Source organism: Balearica regulorum, chromosome 1, assembly GCF_011004875.1.
Source record: "Balearica regulorum gibbericeps isolate bBalReg1 chromosome 1, bBalReg1.pri, whole genome shotgun sequence".
Classification (NCBI taxonomy): Eukaryota; Metazoa; Chordata; class Aves; order Gruiformes; family Gruidae; genus Balearica; species Balearica regulorum.
In genome coordinates this window covers 76,954,025-76,969,872 of record NC_046184.1, presented here as the reverse complement: position 1 = coordinate 76,969,872, position 15,848 = coordinate 76,954,025, and the positions used below count along the sequence as shown (strand labels likewise).

The following is a 15,848-nucleotide window of genomic DNA, read 5'->3' as shown; positions in this document are numbered from 1 at the left end:
GCGGAGCCTTGTGCTGCGGGCTGAGCTCTGAGGTGAAAGCGAGGCAGGCAAGTCCTCCCTCCACCCGCTGCCTCAGCCGCCTGCGGCTCGCGGCCCGCCCGGAGAGCAGCGGGGCTGGCAGGGAGCACAGCCAGCCACCCCCTGCCCGCCCGGCGGGCGCTGCGGCGGACCGACCGTTACCGGCCGCTGGCGCCGGGCGCTGCGGCTGCTGCGCATGACATCACCGCGCGCGGAGCCCATGCGCCGCCGGGCGGTGCGGCCCCGCCAGCCCCGCGCCCCCTCCCCGTACGTGCGTGGGGGCGTGCCGGGGGCAGGGGCTGCCGCGCCGCGCCCGCCGCTCGCCCGCCCGCCCGAGCGTCCGCTGCCCCCGCGCCTCGCCCCCCGCCCCCGCGGCTGGCAGGGAAGAGGATGGCGGAGAGCGAGGCCGAGACCCCCAGCACGCCCGGGGAGTTCGAGAGCAAGTACTTCGAGTACAATGGGGTGCGGCTGCCGCCCTTCTGCCGGGGGAAGATGGAGGAGATCGCCAATTTCCCGGTGAGGGACAGCGACGTCTGGATTGTCACCTACCCCAAATCAGGTAGGCGGGCGGGACTCACTTCCCTCTCTCCCGCCCGGGCCGGGGCTGCTCCTGAGGGGGTGGGCTGGGTGCTGGGGGCGGCTTCTCCTCTTCCCCCTGCTGACAGGGCAGCCGGCCCTGGGAGGGGCGGGAGGCGCCCCCTCGGCCCCGGGCCCCCGGCGGCCGTCCCCGCCCGGCGGGCGCTGCGCGGCGGCGGCGCGTCCCCGCGGGAGGCCGGGGCGAGGCCTGCGCCCTGCCGCCGCACGCGTGTGCCGAGAGGAGCTGCCCTTCAGGCCGGCGGCCTCTGAAGCCCCTCGGAGTTGAGGGGACTGCCCCGCCCGGGTTCCAGGCACGGGTGGGGCGTGCACCTCCCTGCCCTTGGGGGTACCCACCCAGTTTAAATACAAGCCAGCGCCAGGTGCTGCTGTTTGTAGTCCTCGTCTCGGTGGTCCCGGTGCCCACCAGCTGAGCTATTGGGGAATAAAGATGCTGCCCCAGGCAAGGGAGGTCTCACTCACTCTACATGTAGAAAAGTAGGAACGTATGGAGCACGCATACAGATTTCTCATCTGACATACAGGTTTGCTGTCTGCTCTACAGCACTCTGTATTGTGCTCCTGAGGCAGCTGCACAGATTCTTCTGGGAGAACATGTGCTTAAAGTACATTCTCACTGCACTGCCTGAATTACCAGAAATACCTCCTGCTAGCAGTATAAGTGTGCATTTCTCTAGTAAATGCCATCCTTTGCCTGTTTTATACCATTCAGGTGTATGCTTTTAATGTCATGTTTCTTGGTTTCTTATGCTCTCTGTTTCCAAGCAAATATGTTTAAGCTGCATTAATACAGATAAAATGCTGTCTTGCAAAGGGGCAGACAATATGGTAGGTTTGTAACCTGCCTGATAAAACCAGATAGACTTTCTTATTAAACACATTGTTGAGTGACTTTTTTCCTGTCAATAAGATGATCTCTTTCTAGAAAATTCAAAGCCCACTGGAGATATCAGATGTTATCTCTGTAAATACCCTGGTAAAATGTTTCAATAGCATAGGTTTCTGACTTATTTCATTGTTTGTTGTATGAATGGCTAACATCTTTCTATTTCTTGGTGTGTAGCTTCAAACATACACATTTTCTACAATGCAGCATCTATTATGTTATCATTTCTCAAGCAATTTCACATATTTGTCTTCACATTTTTTGGTATTTCATTACTAATGATGCTGTTAAAGACTGGCTAGAGCTTGATAGATGCATACATAAGGATAGTATGTAGATGGGTGGCCCCCAAAATGATAGGATTAGGTGCAGACAGCTGCATCTTTATTGTTCTTTTAAACTATTTTCTTAAAGATTCATAGCATGGAACAAGAACACTATTTAATTCTCTCAGTTTTAAGATTTCAAGTTTTGCAAATCTGGGTTTACAATGTTCCTGTGTTAGTATAGCACCCCAACTTCATATTGATGGATCATTAAATATCCTCAGGTAACCTCTGTTTCCAGCAGCCAGGCACAATATAACTAATATGTCAGCTGGCAGTAGTTTAGTTTTGGCTGTGGAAAGCCAGCTTGCATAATATTTAATTTGCTATTATTTTGTGAGTATAGCAACATCATACTATGTCTCTTGAGGCTGCAGCTGAGGCCAGTGACAGGGAACTGTCCACTTACAAAGAGGATTTACTAACAGTCACTGTGGAAGAAGAAAAAGGAAGATTGAGAACTGGGGCACCAAAGCTGAAGGTAGAGTGTTGTGTGGAGGAGCTGGGGAAACAGCATTGGGATCAAAACAGGAAAGAGAATACTTAGGTCTTGAGGAGTCTGATGCCCTTGTCATGGGAATAGGCTCTGGACAATATAATGTCTGCAAGCTCCACCTTTAGGTTGCCTGAAGTCTACTGAGACCCTTGGAACTTGTTTTGTCAGCTGACCCTATGTGGCTTACAGCTCTGTGCCTTATTTAGGGCCTCTGAATCAATTATCAAAGGGTCTGCTGACTAGGGACAGGCATGTCAGTAGAAATTAGGCTGTCCAAATATGGTTCCCATTGATTTAGCCAAGGTCATGCAGGAAGTCTACAACAAAGCCAGAAATTGAGTTCAGAACCCCAAGCTCCTCTGCATTACCTTAACTACAACTTCATCTTCCTGTGTCTCAGTAACATTGACAAAGATTTTTCTGTTTACTGGAGCTAATCAGAATTTACATAAGATTGCTGTAATCAAAAAAGTAGGTTTACAAAACAGATTTCATGCACAAAATATAATTATTTGGGGTGAAATACTTTGGCTTTTTTTGTAATCTTTAAAGGTAAAACATGATTGGGACCACTTACCTAGTTTTTGTAATAAATTACATTTGAACAAAATTTCAATAATATTTTGACAACAGTTTTAGGAAGAGAGAAGTGCACCAATGTCAGATAGGTTCAATGGAAAACTCTTTTGTTGTTCTTAAAGAAATCAGTTTTGTTCAGTGTTTCACCAGCTGTCCATCTGCTCAAACTGTGGAAAATACACAAACAAGCCCTGCTGCTAGATGTGTGAGAGGCCAGAGCTTCTAGCTCTTACGGAGTCCTATGCTACAATCCAATAGCAGAAGGCTTCATTGGTGGCTGTTGACCATATGTTGGTTTATCTGGCAAAGAAAATACACAAGTGGCTTATAGGGTCAGGACTGCTTCAGTAATCTGAGGGACTGAAGAAGTAGTATGTGTGCCATTTTGAAGACATACTCTGCAAGAGTAGACAATACAGCTCTGAACATGTGAAATGGAGACAAGTGCTTGGAAATAGGTACAGATATTGGTAAATTGGGAGTGACCCAGGAAAAAGCTGGTCCAATAACAGTAGAAAATTGAATGTGCCAGTGGCCTTACTGGGAATAATGTAATAAGCCTAATGGAAAATGAATCTGCTTTAATGTGATTTCCACTGATGGAAGCCAAAATAATGATACTCCTTATTTCTTTAATTATTCTTAACACCTGTTTCCAATCAATGGTAACAACTTTTGGGAGCTGCTGGACTAGAAGCTTATACCTAAAACCCAGAGACTTTCAGACATGTAAATATGTGAATGTGCATCTATGCTTATGCATATGTATATAGTAGAACTGTAATTACAAAAAATCTTTTTATCATGATGCATAATTTAAAATCAGGTGTGCTACTGCTCTTGAAGAAATGAAGTCACAAGTTTTCGTCTTTCATGTAACTTGGTAGTATAGAATGGGCAGGCTGAATGGGACACACTGAGATTTAAAATACCTGCCATGTAAAATGGAGTACATTCTCTATAGCATTAAGTAATTGGATCTCATGTAACTGATTGCTTCACAGATAAGATACAGATGCAATGTTCATAGGAAACACTGTGCCTCTGTCACAGCCTTCCTTGAACCCTCTCATACTGTGGGTTTTTTGTACCTTACTTGAAAATTAAAATTCTTCTTTATGAACTTAAACTACAGAATTGATGAATAAGCAGATTCTTTCATGGTATTCCCTCAGTCACCATGCCAAGAGCTAGATTAGCCGTCTGTTAAGGTCAATGATTTCAGTGGAATTAAATCAGTCCTTAAAGTATAGTATTGAGTCCAGGTCGACTTAGTATTTTGCTATGTCTTATACTGCTGACCCTTGACTGTACATAATCTGTCCATTTGCTTTACTCAAGTGGTGTGCAATAGCCCTCTTAATACCATCTTGTATCTGTGCATTGAACGAAAGTGCATTTTGCATTCTTGGGTCAAAGCCCATGAATTAATGCCTTTTGCAAAATTGGTAATTTGAGAAAGTGAGCTGTTTACATTAATAATGAAGCTGTCTCTCCCATGTTGATTATTTTGCCAAATGATTTTCTGGAGGTCTGTGTGGGGAAAATATCAGTAGTTGGGCAAATATCAGCTTCAAGTCCAGAATTCTTGCATTTAATTCCAGACAACAGGTCAGAAGAGCAAGTGCTGGATATGGTCTTTGCCTGTCTGGAGGTGGTTTTTTGTAGATAGCATTTTGAGTTTTCCTTGCAGCACTAGATTTTTATAACTACCCATTAGCTTGTAGGGAATATGATGGCTGACTCTAGGCCTTTGGCCTAATGAAGTGCCAATTTGCAGATCAGTTCAAGGACAGTTTTCCTGTGTGTACATGCATTGAGTTCTCCTCTTTCAAATTCTTTAACACTTAGTGCTGGTGTTGTATGAAATCAACCAGAGAAAGTTAAATTGAGCTGTCCATGATTTTATTTGCTTAAAAGATTCTGTATGTGCAGGAGAAGGTCATGCTTCTCAGTTATCTGTTTGTAAAGTGCATTGCACGCATTGTGGGTTTTGTGTCTCCTCCTGTTCTGCATGCCTCTCCCACTGCATGCATACCACTCTATCCTCTTCTATTTCCAGTGCTCCTGAATCAAACACCTCTTCTTGCTGGGCACCAGAGTGCCCCAATCCCTTCCCTGGCTGATGGGAGGAGCTCTGTTCATGGTTTTGTTCTTGCCCTTTCTCTGCGCATGTCAGGGGCTCTGTCTGTGTTCTTACATGGCCATTTTCCCTTGTACTGTAATGTCTGTTACTGTCCCTGGCATGGAAAGATTATGTGCCCTAGGGTTTTCTTCTGCTATGGGGAAACAGTTTGATCCATTGACTGTTACGGCAGTGACAATCACAGCTGCTGGGCTGTGAACCAGATACAGAGGGTATCATGTAAACCCCACTTTTCTTGTTTGATTCTTCACTAAAATTAAGACTTGTGCTCATCAATGTCTTGAATCTCAGCACTCAAAAAGTTGTTATACTTCAAAGGGAGGCTTAAACCATGGGGGCTGTAGACACATGTAGTTTTTCTTTGTGAAAATGGTTTAAGGATTTCTTATCTCTGGCCTCTTCTTCCCCTGCATCTTCCAATCAGTCTTAGTTGTCTATGGGACCATGTTATAAAAACATATTGGCAAAATGTCTTGATGTAAAGAAAACATACCAAATGACTATGCCTTGTGCAAAATCTTGCTTTGTTTGTCTTGTGCAATCCTACCCTTCACATCTTCCTCAGATTATAAAAATCTCTTGGCTGTTATATTTACCAGTAAGATTGGTTTCTGGTTCTTTAAGCATGATTGTGCTGCACAGTAGTACTCTTATTGCTCAATATAAAGAGTATTATTGCTTGACTAAGATTATGTGGCTACACATGACCTATGCTTGCAGGAGCATCCTGCAGTCTGTGGACATCTAATCCACCAGCTAAGGTATCTGCAGTTACCTGCCATAGCAATCAGTGAGTAGGTGACAGGTCTGCACAGAGCTATGTCAATTGAATGTTACGTCAGGGAATCGCTGTGCCTGTGTCCTCTTGTTACCTGCCTGTAAGCATACCTCAGTTATGGCTTGGTAAGCTGTACTTTTTCAGTGCCCTGACTTGCTGCTTAACTAGTTAACATAGACTAGTAGCCTCTGTATGATGTAACAGACTGATAAGCCTAAGGACAAGGAATACGATTCTTCCCACCTACCCAGATATGCATGGGTCTAACACTGCTGACAATCAGTCCTGATTTACGTGGTCATAAATGAGAGGAGAATCGGGCTGAAAGGCTACCCAAGGACGTGCCCAAGCTGTGGGAGTTTCTAGGCTGGGAGCTGTCAGACAGTGATGTGAGGCAGCTGCCATGGACTGCAGAGGTTTACCCTGGTAATGGCAAGTCTGACACGGCCCTATGCCATTGTACCTAAGGCTCCTCAGGGAACACAAGCATGTACATGGGTGTTTATGTATTAAATTAGTTGACTTTCCTTATTTTCCAGTGTTCTTATACAGAACTCCTCCCAAGAGTTTTGTTGGTATTTTGTAACAACAGTTTTGCAGTTGCAAAAGAGCTAGATTCTGCTACTCTGCATTTATAGTCCTATTCTGTTTGCAGGATTTTGGTGCCTTAAGCTTAATCCATTTTCATTTAAAGAATGAATGCAAATGTTACTGGCCCAGAGGCATGCCTCAAGAAATCAAGAGGTTGGCTTAAAAATCAAGATACTTTTGCACGAAATACATGTGGGATTCTTTTCCTTTGACCTCTGTTTTTTGAGGCAATATTATGCACAGTTAAAAGCTCTTCCCTGTGACATGGAATGATGGGAAACCTCTGTTAGTTTTGTGAATGTGGAAGAACACGTTAGTTAATGTCTTTAAAATCAGAATATGGTATTAACTTTTTCTCTTTTACAATAACATCACAATTACTTGGTTTCTCTATCTTAAGTAATTTATAAAGCTCAGATAACATTCTGTTTTAATGCAATATGAATGTGCATCAGTTCTCATACAAGCAGGCTGGAAAGAATGGATTTCTTACGCAAGCAGAAAGGGAACAGCAAACTGCATTGGGTGATAGAGGTATGTTTTGTGAGCTGTCCTTTTAGGAACTGATGTACAGGGTCCATATTTTAATCTGACTTCATGCTCTTGGTGATTGAAGTCACATTCCTTCCACCAATTAGAAGAATACTCTGCTGCTCAAACTCAGTCCATTGAGGACCACTCACATGCAGAAAGTAACACCTGTAGACAAGTGTTAATGGGGGTTAGGACTACTGGGTTCCTGTACTCTGCAAGTCCTTTTGAAATGCATCTATCTTTTGTTTTATTTATGAATAACTCAAAATATCTTGTGGTATTGACTCAGTCTTAAATACTTCTAGGCAAAGAAATGATAAACAAACATCACATAATATGTAATTGAAGACAACGTTAAGTTTGCCACTGATGCATTTGACTTGATTTCAATGGGAGTAGAATTGAATAGGTCTTTACGTGCCTCAAACAGGAAATAAAGGTGGAGAAGAAAAATCTGTCGTTAAGGAAAACTTGTTTTTGTTATCTAGCTAGAAGCGTTTCTCTCATGAGCCTTTTATCAAACCAGTGAAGAGATGTTACTAGAGACGGAACAAATGGTTCAGTAGAGGAAGAATTCTCCAGCTACTGAATAGGTTTCACAGGGTCTTTTGCAAATGTAGCATAAGTGCTTCCCTGCTGTGAAGTAGTGCAAAACTCGAGGAACTTGCTTTTTGAAAGTAAGCTGGGGGGGGGGAAGAAAAAATATTTTATCCTGTGTAAAGAGCATATGCTGGACATGTGAAATCACTATTGACCAGATTAGTTATAAAGATCTCAGACTAAAGAATTGGAAAATTAAGTAAATCAGCCAAACCCAACAGCCAGTCATTCTCATTTCATGTTTATCTTCATCTTTCATAGTGAAGATATTAATGAAAGGAAGCAAAATGCTTGAACATTGGACTGAATGAGATTAAGCACACATCATTTTTCATTCTTATTATGCAGTCTTTTATTAAATGAAGACTTCTCTTGTTGGGTACAGTAGGGATTCATACACCCTGTGCTGAGGAGAAGGAACTACCCCCTGTATTGACCCATCAATGCTGCTTTAGAAGTGATGCAAAGTTTGGAACACTGGGCATGTGATACAACTTTTTGGCTAGAGATTCTGTGACCTTGGATAAGTCATAATCTTTTTGTCTATGTTTTCCACTGGAGGCATGTGGATGTATTTCTTCTCTATTATAATTCTTTACATATATCAACAAGAAATTCTCTTGAACAAAGGGTGTCACCTAGCACCTATATTTTTATAGAGAAACTAGCAAATTATAGCTCTGAAATTGAATTAATCATCTAGGTATTAAAGCTGAGCAAATAGTAATGCAGGTATGTAGGAATGTGTTTTTCCCCTCAGTGGGAGGGAGCAATGAACAGAGGATTAATAACGTGAAGCACCCAACCTCTCATCACTTTGACACCTTGGAGAAGGTGGGGCACAAGAGTTGAAATAGTTATGGTTCTGTATACGGAAGTGTCTTACAGACTCTTACAAAAGAAATAAACCATTTATGTTCTGTCAATCCTGTAATATATTGCAGATTCAGAAGCAAGAGAAGTGTTTTGTTGTGTGTGCACGCAGAGGAAACGGTCCACTGTTAGAAGCCTACAGCCCAATTTGGCTGAGATTTTAGGAAAGCCACTGTGAGGGAAGTGAAGGGGCACTGAGGAATGTCAGGAAGCAAGCATATCACAGGCCTGACAGTGTGCAGGGGAAGCTTAGCTAGTTAAGTCTGAGGCAGTGGCTGAGATAGTAAAGAATAAAAAGTAAGAGGAAGAGTGCTAGAGAAACAACTGAGGAGGGATTTTTGTCACTAAATGCCAAAATCCATGTATAATTTTAAAAAATGGAAGTTTATTTCATATGCTTTTACCCACCTGCTGGTTATAGTGAAGGTTAAGAAGGCCATCATCCCTTATAAGACTGCAAGTTCTAGATGATGTATAATGACATTAGATAACCATATGGGATATAGACAACGGTGCTGAATTAGCCATTCCCTGCATGAGTAATAAATTCATCTAAGCCAACAAAATGAGACAGGTGGGAAGCAGATGAGATGAGAATCATGTTCAGAAGACACACACTGACTATACATGCAGCAGTCCAGATCTGGCAGTACGTTGGCTGCTTTGCAGAGTCCTGTTGATGCAAGGCAATCATCAACCCAGGTTAACCATCCAGTTAAAAGCCTGTTTACTGCTGATCAGGGTTGCCAAAGTAGCCCAGAACAGCTACAGGCATTGCTAAAATTGGATTGCTCTATGCCTATATAGCTGAAGTGCACATTAATAATGATCAGTGTCAGTGCTACTATTGGATCACCAGTGCTTTCTATCAGAAATAGTGTGTTCTCTTCAAGGATTTTGCTGCAATACTGAGAAAACCCATGGTGAAATAGATTGGTTGATCCCCTTTTATACTCCCAATTAGATCTATTTCCATTTGTAATTCTGAAGAGCAGCAGTAGAAATAGAATAGAAATGGCTGTAGTTTGCAATTCAGCAGATAGAGGCAATGACTGTGTGCTAAATAGGAGTGGGGGTGTAGGTACCATGCAAAGAATGGTTTTGTTTAGGGCAGCAATAATTTGAGGAGGGTTGTTTGAGACAAAATGCTTTACTCCCCGACTTTAGACAACCAACAGCTGACTAAACAGGCTGTGTAGTTTCATGCATAAAGGGTAAACAGTGTTTCTTGAACAAAACCATGCTCATTTTTTTGGTATGTATAACTCTTATCTGCAGTGGTTTCACATTATGCTATTGGTGTGCTGCCACCTTGCAATTTAACCACCTAATATATGCAAATGCACATTAATGTGTAGGCAGGTTTTGCCTAACAATTTTTCTGTAAGGGGTTGAAACTGAGACATGGCATTGCATTTTGAGTAGTGACAGACATCCTCTGAAATACATTTACCATATGGGGAGAGGAACACGTTCACATTCACAGCAAAGGTATGAGAACTACTTCAACACAAGTTGGATGCCTTATTGTCTCCTGCCTTCTCATCCTGTTTCAATCAGCAGAGCTCGCTATGAGGCTCTGCATTTAGCCACAGACCATATTGCAGCTCTGTAGAACAGTACACAGAAAGTATTGTAAGTGCCACTGATTTCTAGGACGACGACTTCAACGTAATGAAGTCCTTGAGAGTGATTTTAAAAAGCAGTGACTTGTTATTACAGCAAAGCTCTTTTCTGCATTGTTATCCTTGGTACAGTGTTGTGACCTGTATGAAAATGAAGGGAAATTAGACACAGTGGGGGGACTTTCTGTTGGAGGAAAAGTGAGCTCCTGCTGGGGTAACATACGATGCAGTTTAGGTATGTTTTTGATATAGGCTCTGAAAGGTTGGGAGAATAGGATTGCTAGAGGATGCGGGAGGGCAGGATACAACTGAGGTAAGATTGAGGTAAGGGCATGTACCTTCTGACGTGGTTTAGCCCCAGCCGCTCGCTCACCCCTCCCCCGGCAGGCTGGGGAGGAGAACGGAAAAACAAGGGCAAAGCCTCGAGGGTTGGGATAAGGGCAGGTTACTGGGACAGCAAGGGAGAGGGAAACAATCAACAACAGTGCTGATAACAGATAGTAACAATGGTGATAACAGAGAACGATTTTACCGATCCGACGACCGACCGGACGCTCGACCCGTCCCGGAGCCACGCCGAACCCGCCCCTGCCCGACTGGCCCCCTTTTATGGTGAGCATGACATCACATGGTATGGAATAGCCCCCGGCCAGCTTGGCTCACCTGTCCTGGCTCCTTGGGAAATTAACTCTATCCTTGCCAGAACCAGGACACTTCTTATTTATGCTTCAGAGAGGAGGTAAGATTTGAAAATCAGCTAATACACTTTTTGCCCACTGTGAGGAAGTACCATTGTTAGTTTACATTGCCAAAGTTTGCCAGATAATTTTTAGATGTTTGAGACAATATAAACTACAGGGCAGATTCTAGCCAATAAAAGTACTCTTCCCCTGTGAATTATCATCCTGTTGGCCAGCCCTTTGGTATGACTGCATGATCCTACGTGCTTGCACTATTGTCATGAAAGGCATGGTGTCTCTGAATTGGGTCATGAGGATTTCGATCAAAGGGAGGAGCCTGAGGAAAGAAGGTAACAACTGAACGTACTGGGTTGACTTCAGACCAGGTCAATCTTGAGTAAGGGTGGGAAGGATGGAAAGGGCTGTCTTTCTGTCAGATAGTTGGTAAGGGAGCAAGCAGGCTTATCTGTTATTTACCTGTTCCTGACAATATTATACTCTACATTTTTTTTCTTGTTGTTTTAGCATAAGTGTTGTTCTCTTATACTATGGGAGCATGTTTGGTGAGTAGAAACTGAAAGAGAAATAATCTAAGGGTATGGGTAGATGTCCTCTTTTAAAAGCATCTGCGCTAGTGCAGGATGTTAGTGTTCTTAGCTTGTGGTTTGTCATTTCTCTTAAAGAACCACCTGCAGAGTATTTTGTGTGAATGCATTCTAGTTTGTCCCAGGCAAAACTTGCTAGGTGAGTTGAGGCCAAAAATAGAAATTCCTTAAGCTAATTTGGCTAACTTAAAATTAAGTGATTTGGAGTAACCTCACACAAACTGCTCCATTGGTGATGACATCTGGTGCAGACACGATGAGTATCCACAGACATGGACATATTTTACCAGTCCAGCTAAAGCTTAGAGAAGAGTAAAATACTTTTCCCTTTGAATATCTGATACCAAGAAATAATCAGCTACCAAGCAATATCAGCTGTCAATGAAGAACTTGTAAAAAAATCTGGGACACCTAGGTATGATGAAATCATGGATGTGGAGATAAGCATGAAGACACAAATCATGACTCATCAATCAGAAGGCAAATAAAGACAAACCAGTGTTGTCTTGTTGTTTTTATCCCCAGTTTTTGAGCAATGTGTGGACCTGACTCAGTTCTTAGGGCTGCTAGTATACTGCTCACCCAGTCCTTGCTGCAGTGCATGTGAGGATGTTGTGGTTTATTAAGAGGGATAGAAAAGCAACGCTTTTTGCCCCAGCTGTCTTCAACAAGAGGCCTTTGCCTTGTGGACTCTTACCTGCTGGACAGATTCGGGTAGCCACAGGTTAGATGCAATGGTTAAAGTAGTATGTGACTTGAGCGATTTTTTTCTTTTGGTTTTATAAAGTCTAAAGTAGGCAATGGAGGCAATCCAGTTATCTGTCTCACCATGGCTACACTAGTAAACTTAAGTGTGACAGAGGCTTTGACAGGCTGTCACCCATGCTATTTCCTTGCTAGCAGTTCCCTGACAGTTTTGCTGTGCCCTAGACATTGTGTTCCCCAGCATGGCGTGGGAGATGGCTGGAGCCAGGGACTGTTCCCGGGAAGCTATGGATGAAACTGCCTTGCTTTGGGAGATTGATCTCTGTGGATGTGGGTTTGGCTGTCCCACGTGTCCTGCCAGAGAACAAGCCCTGATGTGTTTTATTTACTAGTGTTACTCCAGCATGCTAGAAAGTGTCAGTAGGCCTTTTTCTCCGAGCTGCTTCTGTTGGTGTTAGGTATGAAACATACTGCATCGCCTGCCTTACTGTATGGAAGCGGAGATGCCTCAACAGTTGGTGCCTGGTCTGAGATGCACTGTGGTTGATTCTGCTTTTTTCATCCTGTTCTCTATTGAGTAGTTAGTGTGCTAATATAAGGGAGAATTAGGACTCAGGCCACTTTTTAAAAATAATACTAATGCATTAGCCAAACATAACACTATTTTATAACCAGTTTATTAAAACAGTGCTTTAGGATACTGTATTATACATAGTAGCAATAATTCTATGGATAATACACATGTGTAAACAGTTCAGTGACAGCTTTTTTACCAAACAGAAAGTACATTTTAGTCCTAAATAGAATACAGTTTTCATAGTTTGCTGTTTATAGCTTCTGGTGAAACACATTCAAAAAACACAGGTCAGACCTAATAGATTCCTTTCAGTGTTCTCTGATGTAAGTCTAGTGAAAGACAAGCAGAATTTAGCCTATGTTTTAAAAGCCAGTTGCTGCAAGAGAAAAATAAACTAATTACTAAGTCTGAAAAGCCAAGACCCTGCTTACTGAATGTTACTGGAAATCATAAAGTTAACACTTGTTTTAAATCTGATCTTGTTCAAGCTCTTGCCATCAGTTTCAGAAGATCTGGATTCAGTTTCCTTGTATTCCACAGGTTCCCTTGGCTGGTCACTGTTGAACTTAGGGGCATTTAGGCCGTGTGAAAGGGGTGTTTATCTTAGTGGATGAGTATTCAGTCCTTTCTGAAAATTGAGCCCTCTAATACATATGTAATTGGGCAGTCAAAAATATTGGTGATATAACATCACAATTTCAGCATTTATTCTGAATCCTGAGTCTCACGTAGGAACAGAAGAATTAGAAAATATGGTATCAAGATATATACATTATTTTAGTTATGAAAATCCTAATTGATAATGAAAATCCCTATTGTTAAACCAGTTGGAATTCCAAGAACCAGAACATACAAATCTCAAGAAGAGATATTTTTATGGTTTGGATATTGTTTTCTTCTCATGGAAAATTTTCCCTCCAGTGTTGTAGGGTAAAGATGAATCTATCATACTTACCTGCATGTAAGCACTGAAATTGGTGAAAGGGGAATGAGCTTGCAGGCAATTAGATGAACTGTGTGGAAAATAGCTTTACAGCACTTGCTAGGCCATACTGACAGCTTTAGCAGCTCTCATTTTTAATAAGCACTTACATCTACCAATGCTATAAAAAAATTATGAGTCATAATGGGTTCATTGCATTGTATTGGCGGAAACTTGATCAAGCATGGGTAGATCAAACAAAGTCCAACTAATTGGGAGTGCTAGAAGACTGTTAATACTAACATACTTTATTTGCCATCCAGAGGGACCTCGACAGGCTTGAGAGGTAGGCCTATGCTAACCACATGAAGTTCAACAAGGCCAAGTGCAAGGTCCTGCACGTGGGTTGGGGCAATCCCAAGCACAACTACAGGCTGAGAATGGATTGAGAGCAACCCTGAGGAGAAGGACTTGGGGGTGTTGGTGGAGAAGAAGCTCAACGTGAGCTGGCATGTGTGCTTGTAGCCCAGAAAGCCAACCACATCCTGGGCCACATCAAAAGACACGTGACCAGCAGGTCGAGGGAGGTGATTCTGTCCCTCTACTCAGCTCTTGAGACCCCATGTGGAGTACTGCATCCAGCTCAGGGGTCAGCACAGGAAAGACATGGATCTGTTGGAGTGAGTCCAGAGGAGGGCCACAAAGACGATCAGAGGGCTGGAGCACCTCTCCTATGAGGAGAGGCTGAGAGAGTTGGGGTTGTTCAGCCTGGAGAAGGCTCCAGGGAGACGACCTAGCAGCCTTCCAGTACCTGAAGGGGGCATACAGGAAAGATGGTGAGGGACTGTTTACAAGGGCATGAAGTGATAGGACAAGGGGTAATGGATTTAAACTAAAAGAGGGTAGATTTAGATTAGGTGTTAGGAAGAAATTCTTCACTGTGAGGGTGGTGAGGCACTGGGCCAGGTTGCCCAGAGAAGTTGTGGCTGCCCCCTCCCTGGAAGTGTTCAAGGTCAGGTTGGATGGGGCTTTGGGCAGCCTGGTCTAGTGGAGGGTGTCCCTGCCCATGGCAGGGTGGCTGGAACTGGATGATCTTTGAGGTCCTTTCCAACCCAAACCATTCTATGATTCTATTTTTCCATGTAGTTTCCAAACAAGGGGTTAATAAAAGTATACCAAAGACCTCTGCATCCTTAAGCTGCAGTTTTTTCCCATGTTAGCTGATACAGAGGGGAGAAAGTTGAAATAAATTACATTAGAAATTTCACAGGAAATTTTGTGCTTTTGTATCTGCCACTTCACTTTGAACAAAGCTCTGATGTTCACTGGCTGTATGGGAGTGTGCCAGTGGCCAGAAAGTAGTGAGAGGAGCCAGAGAACAGCTGCACTAAAGAATCTTTCTCTCTCCTACAGAGACTAAATTTGATGTCAAAAGGCATCTAATGTATAGAATCAGAGAGGAGTAGCTGTGGTGTTTCAAAGTTTTCTTGCTATGCTGTCTGGTTGCTGCTGCAGCAGTTCCACTTACTGATAAGCAGAGGCAGTACGGCCATGAACTGACTTTGCTATTGTTGCTGAGGCATTGGCCATGAAAAAGGATACAAATGAAGAGTTCTCATTCATCATAGGGGCTGCTGGAGGGGTGGTAGGACTCTTGGAGTCCTGATTTCTGTGCATTGTTAGGCATAACAGAAAAGGACAGTACAGCCCAGCTAGCACGCTTTCAAACTGCTGTGACTTGGGCTGTTTTTGTACATGCTCTTATGCAGAGTCAAAATGCAGATTCACAGATAATTTAAAAGGCTCTCCTAAAATCCTGCAAATTCTGGCAGTAGCTTATCAATGCTGTTTCCCATCCCATCTCTTTCCAGATATTGTGTGATAAAACTGGAACACTCTGTTTTCTCCTGAGGTGGTGTATTGACATAACAGAAGAGCTTGTCAGGGAAGAGCGTTTCTCAGGTACAGTGCACTGAAGTTCCTCAAGTGCCAACTGGCTCCATTTTAGTTGGAATTGGATAAACATAAATGAATTTCACATCTGTTTTGGCAATATGAGCTTGGAGGTAGCAGGGCCAGCCGTCTTCCTCTGGGATGAAATGTGTATCTGCTGCACTTGGAAGAAGGAAGGGTAGAATTGCTGGGTACTTAAGAATGTTGCATCTGGTGCCTCATGCCCAAAGGCTGACAGATTAATCTTGTTTGTTGGTGACTGTTTACTCTTTCTGTACCATCCCACGTGAGGCATGCACATACATGTGCATGCATTCAGCAACACAAGGAGAAAATGATGGACAATATTAGCGATACACA

The 15,848-nt window shown here is 43.2% G+C and overlaps 1 protein-coding gene across 2 annotated transcripts in view; it reads left to right on the top strand.

Moving 5' to 3' along the window:
• The first annotated feature begins 226 nt into the window (after positions 1–226).
• Positions 227–15,848, top strand: part of SULT4A1 (sulfotransferase family 4A member 1) — a 32,962-nt gene continuing 17,340 nt past the window's right edge. The window contains exon 1 of one of the 2 annotated variants that reach the window (XM_075759902.1): positions 227–577. In XM_075759902.1, the coding sequence (XP_075616017.1) occupies positions 409–577 (169 nt within the window). In that variant the 5' untranslated portion in view covers positions 227–408. The remainder of the gene's footprint in view (positions 578–15,848) is intronic. The other variant, XR_012836543.1, reaches the window with a different exon arrangement.